Source organism: Chaetura pelagica, unplaced genomic scaffold, assembly GCF_000747805.2.
Source record: "Chaetura pelagica isolate M959 unplaced genomic scaffold, ChaPel_1.0 scaffold954, whole genome shotgun sequence".
NCBI lineage: Eukaryota > Metazoa > Chordata > Aves > Apodiformes > Apodidae > Chaetura > Chaetura pelagica.
This window is the reverse complement of record NW_009952907.1, coordinates 572,006-587,909: the sequence shown is the minus strand read 5'-3', so window position 1 is coordinate 587,909 and position 15,904 is coordinate 572,006. Positions and strand designations below refer to the sequence as shown.

Here is a 15,904-nt window from a genome sequence, read left to right as displayed (position 1 = left end):
ATGCTTTCAGATCAAATTGCCAATTTAAACACATTATAGAGTGCAAAGATTTATATAAAAGCACTCTCATGTTAATAAGAAAGAACTTGATTATCTAAGATTGTTTTATGCCTGTAATAAAAGTGTCTGCAGGCAGTAACAGCAGAATGTTTTATTTGTAATTGTTTTTGATTATTGAATCATTATGGACAATGTGAATCTTGAAATACATTAAGGGGAAAAAGGGAGACCTATGAAATGTGTAAGTTGTGTATTTGGATATTCAAAATGAGCAAAAATAGTTTTCAGACTTTTAGCTTCAGATAATAAAATGTCAGTGTCTCTGCAGCTTCAGAATCTTTTAAAATTTTTTTTTAAATGCATTTCTAAGTTTTCCATGGAAGATGCACAGTCTCTCTGACAAAGGTGAAACTTATAAAAATTCATCATCTTATAAAATTGAAAAGAAAAAGTTTTTTCTAAGTGCCCAAGCAGAATGTATCTTCTCTGAGAACATGGGATGAAGGAAATAATAACTATTTCTTTGGCTTTTACTCTGAATCCACTAGTGCATGCTTTTAATCATATCGTTTCCTTTCCAAGATGCTTACTCCTTGTTTGCCCAGATAGTTCAGTTAGTTTCTTTTAAGAATGTAAAATTATGCTTGTCCAAAATCTGAAACTTGTTGTACTTAGTCAGAGCAATACTACCAAAGCAGAGCTATGGAGATTATTTGTAAAGCGGAGTATATAGACTCGGAAAATAATCAAGAGTTTGTGTAACAAGGGATACAAATTATGAAATACTTTCCATCCCTTAAAAATTTGTTTTAAAGCAATAATAAAGGCACAAGACTTAAAAATAGAACTAGGTAAACCAGATTATTAAATTCCTTCTCTACCTTGCCTGAGTACCTCCTAACAACCCTAATATTATTCCATTAAAAATACAAGGCTTTAAACAAAATTTCGTGGTAAGATTTCAGTCTTCAATCTTTACTTCTGTTTTTCAAGATATCAAAATCAAATGGCAAAAGAGCAAGATAGAAGTCAGAATAAAACGGTTTTTGAAGCTCAGTGCCTCTCATCTTGATGATGCTATAAACACTTTGGAACTAACTACACTTTCCAGATTTGCAAACTTCTGAAACAATGGCTGAAAACAAGTGTTTGATCCATAATATAGTCAATTTATTTTAGCATGATTCATTAATTAACCAAAGATTTTAAAACAGAATATGAGAACCTACCTTTCTTTTAACCTCAGACTATTATTCCTTTCCCATAAAAAGCTAAAATCCACAAAGTTGAAGCAGTCCTTCCACCTACTGACTTCTGTTCACTATTTAGGCCAACCATTTAAGTTTTTTGTGTTTGTTTTTTTTTAAATATCAACTAGTCTGTTTTCACCATCTTTTGTGCTGATTCTCAATCTGTTAAAACAGAGAGAGCCTTCAGAAGCTTTCCACCTCTCTCCCTGAAATGCTAAGATCTATTTTTTTCTTATTGTGTTAGATTTTATTCCTTGGATGTTCATGTTATAAATAATCTCTTCCTTTCTCCTAGCCTTCCCAGTACTTCAATAAATCTCAGGTTTAAAACGTTGAACCTTAGCAGTTCCACATTATTAAAAGAAGTATGATAGGAGGGCTAGAACTGTCATGGCTAAAACTGAGCAACTTTGCTTATTTTAAGTGAGTAGCTTTTTATTTAAGGATCTGTATCCAGAAAACTCCCACTGACTCCACTGGAGCCCTGTTTTGGATGGATAGCAGCTTGTGGGAAGCCACAAAATGAGCAGAACAGAACAAAACCAAGAAACAGAGACAGGGAGGAAACAGCAGAAGAGAACGGGGGAGGGGGGGAGGAGTGGGGAAAAGTTTGTATTTGCTGCAGCATCTGATTTTTCTGAATATAGATTGAACCCAGAAATCCCAAAACACTAATTTTCTCTAATGTTAAGCAAATTGCTTGAGGGTAGCTGAAACCTGCTCAGAAAATGTGTTTTTCCACTATCATCTCTACAGCATAGCAGACTACAGAAGCTACCATTTACCATTTAGGTCAAGAAGCAAAAACTACGGGAGTGCATTTTTTCTGCAGGCCGTATGGATGCTTCCCTGGGAGGAGAGGGGCCACAGAAATGTGCTGAGGGACTGTCTCCCTATCCCTGCCCAGCCCTGCAGGAGGTCAGGTTGTCATAGAATCATAGACCAGTTCTGGTTGGAAGGGGTCCTTAAAGTTCTTCTGGTCAACCCCCCCCTGCAATGAGCAGGGACATCTGCAACTAGATGAGCTTGCTCAGAGCCCCACCCAGGCTCTCCAGCCTGGTTGTTCTCCAGGCTGAACAACCTCAACTCTCAGCCTGTCTTCATAGGAGAGGTGCTCCAGCCCTCTGGTCATCTTAATGGTCCTCCTCTGGACTAGCTAACAGAGCTCCATGTCCTTCTTGTGTTGGGGAACCCAGAACTGCACACAGCACTCCAAGGTGGGGTCTCAGAAGAGTGGAGAAGAGGGGGAGAATCACCTCCCTTGACCTGCTGGCCAAGATTCTTTTGATTGAGCCCAGGATATGATTGGTTTTCTGGGCTGCAAGCACACATTGCTGGCTCATGTCCAGCTTTTTATCCACCAGTGCCCCCTGGTCCCTGTGTGGGGCAAGGTCTCTCAGCCCTTGGCTCCTGCTCTTCCCAGCCCTGACAGTGAGTGACAGCCCGCTCCTTACTGTCCTTCCCTGCAGGAGTCAGGCTTTCTTGGAAAACAGCTGACCCACTGTGTCTGACCTCTGTATGAGGAGGGGGTTCCAGCTGGGTTGCTGCAGCCAGGCAGCATGTGTCCATTCACCTCAAATGTGACAGTCTGATGGTGCTCAAGTATAAAGCAGGGGGCTGAAGTAGCTCACACGCTGCCTCACCTGAAGCAAGGGACAGGGCTACCAGAGTGTGATTAGATCAAGCAGAAGCTCAAGGGCACAGAGCAGAGCATCCACCTTCCACACGTGTGTGTGCACACCCAGGGTGTGCCTATTACAAACTGCAGGACCCACTGCCCAGCAGCTGGTGATGGAAGTGGCTGTCAAGCATTTCATGCTGTGCCACCTGTCTGGCTGCTAACACTGTGGCTGCTGCACAAAGGACCAACAGTGCTGTGCAGCAGACCTTCTGCAGCATCACCTCCAGCATTTGAGAAATGAATGTGGGTACTGCAGGAGGAATGGGAGAAACCTGTCCTGCACCTCTTGCTTTTTGCTGCTAACGTTGCGTCTCCAGTCTGAAGTAACCTTACAAGTGTATGCAGTTGCAAGAGAGAACAGCAAATTGCCTTTCTCAGGTCTCAATATTTAAGCAGTCAATGCCATTTTGACAATAGAAATCCAGAGGTCTGGTTTGCCCCTTTCCTTCAGAACCAAATTCTTCCCTTGTTCACCCAAAATGCGGAATACAAAAACCAAAACAAAACCAAACAGCTGAATACAATAAGAAACCTCCAATTTTTTTTACAAAACTACAGATTATTTTAAAATTAAAAATAACGCAGTGCCATTATCTTAATATCATGCAAATTATATGACTGTTCTTATTTTTCCACATAAAAATTGAAGACTAAATTTGGAATGAAAATCATGCACGTGGCATACTCCATGACCTTGCCAAATGCAATGAATTTCCTAAAACTCCCAAACAAACGTACAGATGGCATAAGATCCATGATCCGATACATCCATCTAGTTTAGCACAGTTTAAACAGGATTACTAACAAAGGTTGAAAACACATCAGTAAGAAGGGAGATAATATGTTTAGAGTAATAAAGAAGAAAGCCTATTGTAAAAATGTTCTCAGTGAACAGAACAGGACAGCATCAAAATGTATTTGAGAATAAGAGAGACAAATTCTACTCCCTTTTGCTTCCCACAAATTTGCAGCTAAAATATACAGAATTAAAAAGATACCTCTTTCTCAGTTCCCTATATGATTAAATGCAGCAGTTATCTTAAATCCTTCATTAATATTGGTGGTTTACTCTCCCTCTTCACTGAAAAAATAAAATACAGTTTAATATAATGTTTTAAATTCCAATGGTTTGTCTGTGCTCTTTGCAAATTTCTCCAGTAGTGCTCAAGGTTTACCACAGTCAGGGAAGGAATGCAAAATGCCACATAATGAAGAGGATAACTCTCAGGGCAGATAAGCCAGAAGAAATGAACTGACAAGGCAGGGTGCACATAACAAATGTCCCCACCAAATGCATGCATGTACCTAATCTGTTGGAGGGGTTCCTTTTGAAGAGGGCTCGCAGCAGGCTCTGGGCTTCTATGCTCAAGAACTGTGGCATTCCCAGCTTGGCTCTGAAAGAACACAACACTTGAAAAGAAAATAGATTTTAAAAAAATTTTCTCCATCCCCCTGTGGTTTAAAAAGTGGGATTGTAATAGTCAGGATGGGCAGACGTACATTTGATGACCAAAAGCATAATGCAATACAGAGTGAAGACCTGATATTGTTTTGTTGAATTTAAAGAAGGTTAAACCACTGGCTTTGCTAGAAGTACAGTAGATCTATTGAATCTCATAACACCTTTTGCAATTAAATAGGTAATTTTTCTACAGATTTTTTTCTACAATTTTTTAGCTTGCGAGGATAAATTTGGGAATCAAGAGGAATTTAAACAAACAAGCAAAACTTCACAAAAATAATTATACTAAAGTACGAATCGATTAAAGAGAATAAAGCTTTTCCCTTGGCAATTCACTGCTACAGAGAAAAACCATAATACTGACCAAGATAAACGTCAAATACTTAGGTCTGCACTAAGCAGTAAATGAATGGGAAAATAACAAAGGAAAAGATTGGAAATTTGGCAACAACAAAACATATGCTATCCTGCAGAAATCTGACTGTTCCCACTTTAGGATGAAAAATGACACTGTCATTTACTGTCATTACTTACAGAAAGTAAGAGACATTTCTTTTGTAAGGCCTTCTCAGTAACTCTATTCCTACTATGCAGAGACAAACAGGCATCAGCTTTGTGTGCCTGACAAAATTCATGCCTCATATAGCTTCAAAAAATGCATTATGCACATTTCTTATTCTCTACCTTTTGTATACGTAGGACCTACAGGCTGCCTGGAGGATACAGCTAATTCACAGAGGAAGAAAAGCAGCTTTGGTACTCACTTAAGAATAAGTGCCATTGTCTCCTTTCTGTCTTTTCCCTGGAAGGGTAATGATCCCGTCAGCATCTCAAACTGTGGAGTAACAACAAAATGGTAAATCAAATGAGCATTGACATGGTCTGCACAGCTGATAGACACCACATGCATCTTCTGTTTTCAGCACAACTGAAAATGTGGTGAAAATAAGCTGTCCAACGAAAAATTCAGAAACAAATGACACAGCAAGTCTGAATTATTCAGAACATGAAGGACCAGCATGATGGTTTCACTCAAGAGCATTGTTACAAACTGTTTACACTGATACTTGGGGTCACGTTTTGGTTTGTTTGGAAAGAAGTGTCACATATCCTGTTTCCCTCCTGCACCTGTTTTATGGCTAGTGCTGCAGATGAGGTATTTGGCTGGGGGACCCTTAGTTTGAATGGGTATGGCTGCTCTCTGGTGTTTGGCCTGGACTCTGCTCCAAGGAAAATGGGTTTAGCTTACCACTTCCTATCTTTTTAGCTTGAGTTGAACCATTTTTTTTATTGTATATTCGCATCACTTAGAAACAACACTGCTATACTTTGTAGGAGAAACATACAAATTCCACCTTCTTAAGGCATGAGTGTGCTTTTCTGTCTCCCATTTTGTTCCCCTGGCTGTATTCAATAATGAATTTTGCAAGTGTCACATTTAAGCCAAATCTCAAAGCAAAGCTCAGCAATCATTATCAATTATTTGTCTAACTGGCACATGAAACTTCAATCAGCTATGGTCCTTTGAAACAGATTAGGGCTTTCAGTAAATTTTGACAGGAATTTCCCATTTATATAAAATATATATATATATATATATATAAAAGAAAAAAGAAGAAAAACCCCATAAGATCCAGCCAAAGAAACTCGCCTAATATGGATTCAGTACCAGGTCTTGTAGTTCTTGTCACAGTCTTTCCTGGGGGCATGAGGGGCAGCTGGTTCCTCTGACTAAAGGATGATGAAGGTTATGCATCACCAAACACTAAGTCACCAAGATTGTAATTCAGCTGGGGCACAAATTATGACAATGTGCACTGAGGGTAAGGAGAACTGCTACTTGCTTACGTCTGTGACTCAGGCATTGGAGCTCTTCTGCTACAATAAGTACCGACTAATTAATATTCATTGCTATAATTTAATGCCTGTTAAGGCAGGACAGACTCTGCAACCTGTGGGTACTTTTTGTACCTTATCACACTAGTAGCTTCATTACTCTCAGGAAGCACATTTGTGCAAAAAAAGGATCCTTTCATCAGCTAAAGGCCAGGTTGGATGAGGTTTTGTGCAACCTGGTCTAGCAGTAGGTTCCCTGCTCATGGCAGGGGGTTTGGAACTTGATGATCTTTAAGGTCCCTTCCAACCTTAATGACTCTATGATTCTATCCAAACCTGTGTCAGACTGCCCCACAGCCTGACTCTTTCTTTTTCCCAGGTTAAATATAGCCATAGGATAAGGAAAATATAAGAAAACAATAATTGCCTACAGATCATTTATTTTGATAGAAATGGGTTGACACAGCTGAGGCAGGTGACACATATAAGAAACTGCTTGGTCAGTGGCTATCTGGGAAGATGATGACTGCAGCTCCCACCCATCATGATATCACAGAAAGATCTGCAAATGCACCATGGGTGCAAAGGGCCAAGCAACCTGAAGTCAAGAAAGTCAGATGCAGTGTCCAAGAGAGAAGAAAGGAAGGAAAAAATAAATTTAAATTGCAAGAGGAACCAGGAAATTACCATCCTGGAGGCTGCAGGGTGTATTTACTCTGCAGCTGTAACGGCTGGCACTTTGTTACCACATATCTCCAGTTACACAGATATAATGTTGAAGTTAATTCAGATTCAGAAGAAATGCACTTAACATTAATATTTAAAGTGAAAGGCAGCTACATGAGTTAAATGTAGCAGAGCTTTCTACTTCAATGAACTCAACTAAGCAGCAGCTGGAAGAAAGCACTGGTTTCTCAATTGCCATCCTGATGGAATCTGCTGAAGGTTAAAAATGCAATAATGAGACTGAAAAAAAAAAAAATAGAAATAATCCCATCAGTTAAAGCTACTGCTTTACTGCACAACCTGTTTCACTGCTTATCTAAAAAAATCCCTGCTACACCTAAACATGCAAACAGAAGCGAGCACTTCCAGCTAACACCCTTGCACATAAATGCAAAGTTGTATTGGTCACAGCAGGTTAAAAAGGAGCTGAGTCTAGATGTGAATAAACTCTGTGGTATCTTTGGCTATGAAAGGAGACCCTATAGGTTTGCTGGGACACACAGTTTTCACGTTCCCCCCTTCCCCATCTCCACTCACTTCTTGCCTCTGAGTGATTGGCTTCCTGGTTATTCTGGAGGGTCACCCTCTGTTAGCCAGTATTCAGAAGGCTGTGCCTCCCTCCAGCCTTGACTTCCTTTCTCTATCATGTGCAGCAAGAAAGGCAAATATTCCCTGCTGCAGTTCAGCTGCCTATTAAGAGAACCACAGAATTAAAGCTTGATGGGAAGGGGCCTCTGAAGTCACCTAGTCCAGCCCTTGCTTAGGTCTTGACATATTCTGCAGTGCTTCCTTTCTCTAGTTTTCAGGGCAATCTCTAATTCCAGTAGGCAAAACACCAGTAATGGAGACCCCAGAAGATACACGTGTGGTATGACCTTGGGAAAGAGGACCACACTTCCTGAGGGAATGGATTCAAGCAGTGATCCTGGTAGGTCATTCAAAAAGATAACGAATGAGAAAAAATCCAGAGCCTGAGGTTACTGCCAGATGACTCTTCATAGCACATGGAAGGAGAGCAGATTATGCAAATTACTTCATTCCAAGTCTGCTAAATTATTGTGAGCCTAGGATAAAATTCAGGGTTACAAAGAAATGTGGTAACACTCAGTTTTGGAGAAAGACCCTCAGAACAGCTGGGTTCCTCTCACAAAACTTCCAGTCATTTTCCAGGGAGCTGGTCAGACACTCAGTTTTATAATTTGTAAAACGCATCAAGTATTTTTCATTATTAGCCAGGAGTGAAGCATAATGAATTAGTGTTTGCAAAGTGTTTGAATACCTTCTCATAGCAGCTAGCATAAACATTCAAAATAGCGTTAATGAAGGCCATCTCTTGCATTGGGAATAAAACAAGTGTTATGATGGGATTTTGTAAAAGGGGATTGTATTGTTTTGATGTCTCGTATTGATTTTTCCAGTGCCATTGCATAGTGACTACAAGATTACCACAGAGCTGATTACTTTGTCTGGATTTTCTTCTCTTACAAAGATTTCACTACTTACACATTCACTACATTGCTGACAAATATATAGGCACTTCTTTTTATCTGGGAATGTCTACTGAGTCATCACATCCCTCCTTCTCTAATTATATTCCTGTCTGCTCTCAAAGGTGCACAGTGCTGTTTTTTCCTGAACTGACAGTCATAATTTCCATGAGGTCTGTGGCCTCATAAATCAGCTGGTATGATGAACTACCAAACCCCTGTGTTGTGAGGCCTTGTGCATGTTATATCATGCAGACAAGTTTATCTGGGCTTCAGAGATGGCAGTGTGGGCAGTAAGGTTCTGGCAGTACAGCTGAAAATGTATTAGTCAGATACACAACTTCTACATGGTTTAAGTCAATTCCTTCTTCATGCAGATCTCTTGGTGCCAAGCTTTTTGTAGAATATGTCCTATCCAAATTCTCCAGTGCAATGGGTAAGATGCAGGAAGACAGAAAACAAAATCTGTCCAGTAATGATAAACCACATAAATTCACCAGCACAAAATTTTAATTAGGTCCCAGCAGTCATCGTCATACACTAAATAAGAAGCAGGTACTGTCCTCTGGAATGCTTGGAAAAGGTGTATTTTCAAGCTTTGTATAACTATACCCATTGACACATACAAAGCCACCATAAAACATTTAAAACAAACTGCGGAGCAAATGAACAGTTTAGTTCTGTGGCCTGTGTCAGAGACTTAGCTGGTGGTAAATGAAGTTTTATTCTTGCTGACAGTAAAACTACCACTGAATAATAATTAATACAATAATTAATAAGTCAAGACCTGACTTTAGTCTTTTTCAGATAAGCCTGCTTTGGTATTAATAATCACAATGTGCCACATTCGAGATTGCTTTCAAGGATGATTCAACTTGATTCTAGCCTATGACCTGGTCAGTGCAGGTTGGTAAGGAGCTGATAGCACAACCCAACTCTTCATAATGTAGCATTAATCCCTTCTCACAGAACAGACAAGAGATTGCCTGGTTGCTCTCCTGGTGGCTGGATTACAGGTAATTTTATCACTATCTGCCTAATACGTTCCCACTTTTGATAAACATTTTAGGTATGAAAATTACACTACTGCATTCACCCTCTCTGCATATTGCACCAAGTGGTGTATTTTATTTGTATATTGCACATCACACTGCTAATTACTTTGAGAGAAATACTAATAAATAATTAAACCATTTAATGCTCTTCAGTTTCTCAGACTGGGAGAAAAGCATCTTCCCTAACAGAACATGCAAGAGACAGACCAAGAAAAACAAGAAGAAATAAGCAGAGCAAAAGGCAGCATCAGAAAATCCTCCTACACTTTTAGTGTATGGGAATACCCGTTTTCTGCCCTAATCAGTTAAATGCTAAAAAAGAATAAAGGACTGAACTGATTAGAGCTATTTTTCTCTGAGATGTCTGGTAGCACTCAAAGGCTTAAAGCATTAGCTTACATTGTAAAAGATTTTACTCTCTTTAACTCATCTTCTTTCCCATGGATTCTTATCTTTTCAAATTCTAATACATTGAATCCCTGGGGTAGGGGATGAAAAGAGAGATAGAGGGGGAAAAAAAGGAAGAAAGCCTGGCAAAAACCAGGGAGGATGGAGACAAGTTTGTTAGCAGGTGAAATAAAAACAATCAATAGACCAAATATACCATCTTTTAACTGGAAACAGGTAGTGAGAATGCATGGCTATCCTCCAAAATGAAATATATAATAGAGAAATTTAAAGAGTTGGGATATATTTATTGTAAGAGACATAATCTGTTGATTTTTCTGAATAAATATATGTGGTTCAGAAGTGCTCAGCATCCCCAAAGGGATTTGTGGCCATAGGAGATAAGGGTGTTCTACCATGAACTACTTTTCATGGTAAGTTTATACCTACCTGCTCTTGGGGCAAATTACTCCTTAGTTGAAAGAGCTCCTTTCACTCAGTGGTGTTTTTCCCTCTGAGGTATTCATACCTGGTATAGATACTATACTATCTTTGCAAAATTATTGGACTAATAAATTAATTGGACAAATTAATTAATTTCCCCTGCAAGACTGTATCAAATAATTTATTATAAAGGAGCCATACGAGATCCATTTCATTGACTTTGTTTAGAAAAAGATGTCTATCTCATCAAGTAAAATATCAGATTAATCTAACATGACTGATTTTTGGTAAATTCATGTTGCACTTTAAGTAAATTTTATTTAATTTCCATGTATAAAATATCAGTTAGCAGAGTTTCTCATACTGGTTCCATATAAACTACCTCCAGAATAGCTTGTAGGACTCTTAAAAGGTAAGAAACAGTGAGGAAAAATACCAACTTTTGTATAGCTAATCCAATGCAAAAACAGGTAAGAGAAAGATAAATTCCTAACTACTCCTCTTTGCCAATTGATACATTTGTGTCTGTTTCTGGTGATTTCTCCCCTGTGAAGAGTAGTTATTTTAAAACTTATCCATATATATAATTTAAAAACCAGATTCAGAGTGCACTTGCGACAAGGGAAACATCCCAAACTAGTGACCAAAAAGACACAGCAAAATGGCATAGAAGAAAAAAGGAGGATGGGATGGTGCCTGTATTAATTTGTTTTCTTTTTCTACCAGCAGAAACGAGAAGTTTTGAGCAGCAGTCTCCAACCAGCTAATAAGACTACAGGAAACCCACTGCCAGTCAAAAAAACTACCTAAATCTCTTTAGTGGAGTAAAAGGCAGCAATGCTGATGTGAAGAAGACAGATGAATGGCAAAAGAACCAATGAAATCCTGTAAAACATTCAAAGTGCCCTTTAAAGTATGTCCTTTTGAGTATATCCTTTGCAGAAAAAAAAAGAATATATGAGTTTCTCTAAGAGGATGCCCCTAACATCTGAAAATTGCTGCTTGGGGAATTGTTTCTTATCAGGAACCAAATCAGTAATTAGGCAGATGCTCATTCTGAAATGCTTGTGCTCTTCTGAGCTTGTCCTGCCCTGTGTCTGTGTAGAAATATTCATGGCTTACGGTAATCAACTGAGACAGTGAATGACTGTGGGAAGGAAGAGAGAGCATCTGGGGCCAAATGCTACCTCCTGTACTGCCAGGAAGAGCTGGTTCCCTATCACTGATGCAATTAAAACAATTTAGCAATCATTACACATCTACTTTTCTATCAACCCTTAATTGCTGAAAGTGGTTCTTCTTATCTGAGGGAATCTCTTCACTTTGACAGTCACCGCTCCAACAAAAACAACTTTTCCATTACCATGAGCACTCCAAAAGACCACCAGTCTGCACTCTGTGTGTGTCCTCGTCGGTTGACCACCTCTGGGGCCATATACTCTATTGTCCCACAGAATGAATATGCTCTTTTGTCATGGTCGATGGCTTCTTTACTCAGACCAAAATCTAAATAAATTGAAACAAAGAAGACTTGTCAGGTCTTACTTACATTTTTGGTCACGGAAACTGTTCAAACAAAACACAGCAACCAGCTGATGAAGCACTCTTCTGTCTGCATGCAGAAAGGCCACAGGCACGTGTGTGTTGGAGCCCTGCCTATGTGAGTGCCTGGTTGGTATTTGTTAAAACATCTTGCCTAATTTCCTCTGTTCAGAATTAGGTTCTGGCTCAAAGCAAAAGAGAGACAGAAATACACAGTTCGGGTTTGGTGAGGACAATGCTAGTAAGGATTCTTGCTCAGATAACCAAAGCATTAGGAATAATAATCCCAGATGGACAACGGTGAAAAGGATGTCCAGGCAGCATTTCCAGGGTGGCAAAGGAACATCTTTCCAGGTGTTCTCTGCACAGAGATAATTCAGATAATTTAATCTGGAGGAAGCATACTGGAAGCATCCTTCCATCCATGGTGGTAGGCAGCCAAGCCTGCACATTTCACATCAGCCAGAAGAACAATTTTACCAAGAGAACACAATGTTCTCCATGTGCTGTGCTGCATGGGTGCTTGATGAATTGCCAGAGAAGTCCAACATTCAGACTCTCTGACTTGTGAGTTTTTGTAAGCAAACTGTTTCCAAGCAAAGACCAAGATATACGGAACACACTGCAGGGAAGAATATCAGCTTGTAGACCTGAAGCTTTCCATTCCTCACATACCTGTTATCTTAATATGGCCCTCTTCATCAAGGAGAATGCTGGAAGGCAAAATAGTAAACATTCATTCATTAGGCAGTCACAGAGTGCAGTTAACATGAATAAAACATGTTTAAGACAGGCAAGGAGATATGCAAGATTCAAATACATGTGAAAGCAGACCCTCGGTGGGTTATGTGCCTCCAGAAAGAAAAATTATCCTCAAATGTCTGTCTAATCTCATGCCTGAAGCATGCAGCACCTGCAGCACTTACACAGTGAGGTCCTCCTTAGTCCACAGCAGGCTCAGGGTGGACCCGTGAAACGAGCTCAGAAAGAACAGGGTGTTCAAAGCAAACAACTTCAGAGTAGCTGCTTTCAGCCAGAGAAGGAGCTATGGGTTTTCTGCTCTTTTCGTAACAGTAAAGGAAAGCACACAAATAATCAGGGTTTGGACTCATTGGATCTAAAATTAACTCCAAAGGTGGATACATTCATGCTGAAGTAATAAAAGTGATCGTAGAGCACAATGACTAGTTACAGCCTAACTGCATGGACCTCAGCCCCTGCTAATTTATTCTGTCTGGAAGCACAAACGAAAATTGAGCCTGGAAGCCAAGTGCAAGTGTTCTCATGTTTGCCACCTGCTCACATATTTTATTATCAGAAAGGCACTCCAACATTTCTGTGAGAAAAATGACTGTAGTTCACAAGAAGCATTGCTAGTTTTTATCCAAACAAGGAAGAACATTGAAACTGAAAAATAAATTATTTTGGTAATTTTTCTGCCTATAAATACTGACATAATAATGAGGGTGGTGTTTCTTCAGTTCTAGTTAGATTTAGTGTATTTCTGTTTTCAACATGGTGTAGCTGGGCTTCATCTATTTTTATATTCCTCTTCTCTTAGAAAGTCACTTTAATGTAACTAGAGAACAAAATAATACAGAAGTGAAACAAACACATTGGGCTCTATTTTTGTGAAATGTTGTCTCTGTACTGAAACATAATTGAAAAGAGATGGTCTTCTTTCATTCTTTTATGTGTTTAGAACAGTCTGTTACTGTGTAATTCATCAAAGGTCAGCAGCTGAGTCACTACTACGTACTCTATAATTAAAGCTTTTTCTTCTCCATTAAAGCATCTTTACCTCTATTCTTTCTCCCCAGGTTTCTCAGAGAGGCATAATTTTTAAATACTAGCCTATAACAGGCATGTTCAAGTGTATACTTTTTTAGTACAATTCCTAAACAAGATCCTTGTGCTTCAGAAGAGAACAGAATCAAACACCTGTCAGTATGTAAGTGAGGTGAACGGATGAACTACACAGACCTGGCCCTGGAAAAACAGCTCACAGTCATCACCTAAAATTTTGCCCCACACCCAGAAAGCCCCTGTGAATAACACTGAAACTCAAAGAGCCTGTAATTTTCCCCTGAAAAATAGTTTATATTTCTTCAATGTCCTGTTGAAAATCCTTGCTGCTTTTCTATGCACACAATACATTTTTCATTCTTTCGCTCTTATTAGACGGTTCATACCTTACCCTCAATTAAGAGATGGACCAATATCAACACAGGTATCAAAGTAATAGTATTGGTTTACGTTAAGCAAGTCTGAAGCATACAGCAGTGGTTTGTTTTTTTTCATATTGAATGTTTGCATGAGCAGAAAAATGAAGGGATGCTCATTTCCTATGGATGTGCATCCTCTATCCCTTACAACTTGATCTGCAATTCCCTCCTTTGTCTCATGTTTCCTCGTCACCCTTCTAGGATGCCCTCTGCTGCCTTCAGCTTCCCCATAGCCCCTGGCAACACCCTTCAGACAGCTGGTTCTTTCCACCTTTGCCATCTGCCAACATATACGATGCTATGGTTATGAACTGAAAACTTAAGAAGAAAATAATATGCTAACAGTGTTGCATTGAATTAGCTTTGAGTGACATCAAGAAGCAAAGAACAATGTACCTGCTTCTAAGCATCTGGATTACAACAACAGACCAACGTTTGGAAGCAAACTTATTCTCTGATCATACTTTCTATCTTCTCTTTTTATAGTTATCACTTTACTGTTCCTTTTTATTCCACACTGTCAGTAGCAGAAAATCTATTGTGACTATCACAATTACTTCAGCTATGGTTTGCAGGATCAGCTAATCTGAAATAAACTACTATTATTTTGCAGAATGAAAAAAAAAGAAACAGAAGTTGTTAATGTGATTCATGCTTGAGAAAAATCTGTCTCCTAAATCAATGTTTCAAAATTATAAAAAACATAAGTAGTCCATATTTAAATGTTAAACCAGGCTATAAACCCATTCACTGATGACCTTTCAGTACAAGATTTCTCCACTGTATTTTTTGTTCAATTTAAGGTTTGAGTGTGTTGATAGGGTACTACCATTGTAGACTTGGTATTTATTCTGAAACAGTAACAACGTTTTAGCTTCAGGTTTAGCTTGTTTCACACACATTCAAACTGCTTTCATTGATCTCAGTTTAAAAGTATTACACGAGAAAATAAAGGCTGAAAACCTCCAAGTTAGAGGCTGGAAAGCTAAGCTGGTAGTAGGGAAATTACATACTCCAAATTACAGGAGAAGCTCATAGTACAGCTAGGACTGCAACTTGCTTAGTACGTTTATTTGCTGTAACTTTAGCACAGGGATAAAGAGCCTTTGTTATTAGTTGTAGAGTTTATTTTATAGTGACACTTAAAATCAGGTCAATTATCTGCCATTTCTCTCCCTCTCTCTCTTTGTAATTTTGAGTCACATCTTTTAGGCTTCTCTTTGAACTCCAATATGCCCAAATCATTGTGAAGTTCTGCCAGATCTACTAAAGCTGGAAGTGCGGGGCTTTTTTGTTGCTGTTGTTTTTCTTGGTTATTGGGTTTTTTGGGTTTTTTTGGTTTTTTTAATGATTTCTTTCCAAGCCAGCTCAGTTGTGCAGAAAATTCAGCCCACACTTTATGTTTTCCAGAAAGTGTAGCCAAAGTTCCAGGTTGGAAAGAAAACCAGAAACTTCAAAAAGAGTGTTTAATTTTATTGCAGATTTTGTTATGAAAGTACAAGATAGAGTGAAGTATTCAAGTATCTCCCAAAGAGATGAAGACTCTCACAAACTTTCTACCTTCTGTGACATGTCAGTGTTTGCATGACCCCATAATGAACTCATTTCTGCTGTAGCTTCACTGATACCATGAAATACCCAAAAGGGACTGCTTCCTTTGATGGAAGATGATGGTTATTTTCCACCAAAAGTGTTTGTCCTTTACTGATTCTCAGTTCCTTCCTCTCTACACAGGGCAGCTGCATTCATGAATGAATTGCCATTGTTTACAACATGCTGCATTAAGCACTGGTGGTTTATTTATATATA

General features: G+C 39.0%; 1 protein-coding gene across 2 annotated transcripts in view; it reads right to left on the bottom strand.

Annotated features, from left to right (window-relative positions):
* RPS6KA2 (ribosomal protein S6 kinase, 90kDa, polypeptide 2) overlaps positions 1-15,904 on the bottom strand; it is a 162,987-nt gene that overhangs the window by 42,700 nt on the left and 104,383 nt on the right. For both annotated transcript variants that reach the window (XM_009995651.1, XM_009995652.1), the window contains exons 7-10: positions 12,546-12,583; positions 11,692-11,834; positions 5,158-5,228; positions 4,237-4,325 (exon numbers count right to left, since the gene is read on the bottom strand). In XM_009995651.1, the coding sequence (XP_009993953.1) occupies positions 4,237-4,325; positions 5,158-5,228; positions 11,692-11,834; positions 12,546-12,583 (341 nt within the window). The remainder of the gene's footprint in view (positions 1-4,236; positions 4,326-5,157; positions 5,229-11,691; positions 11,835-12,545; positions 12,584-15,904) is intronic.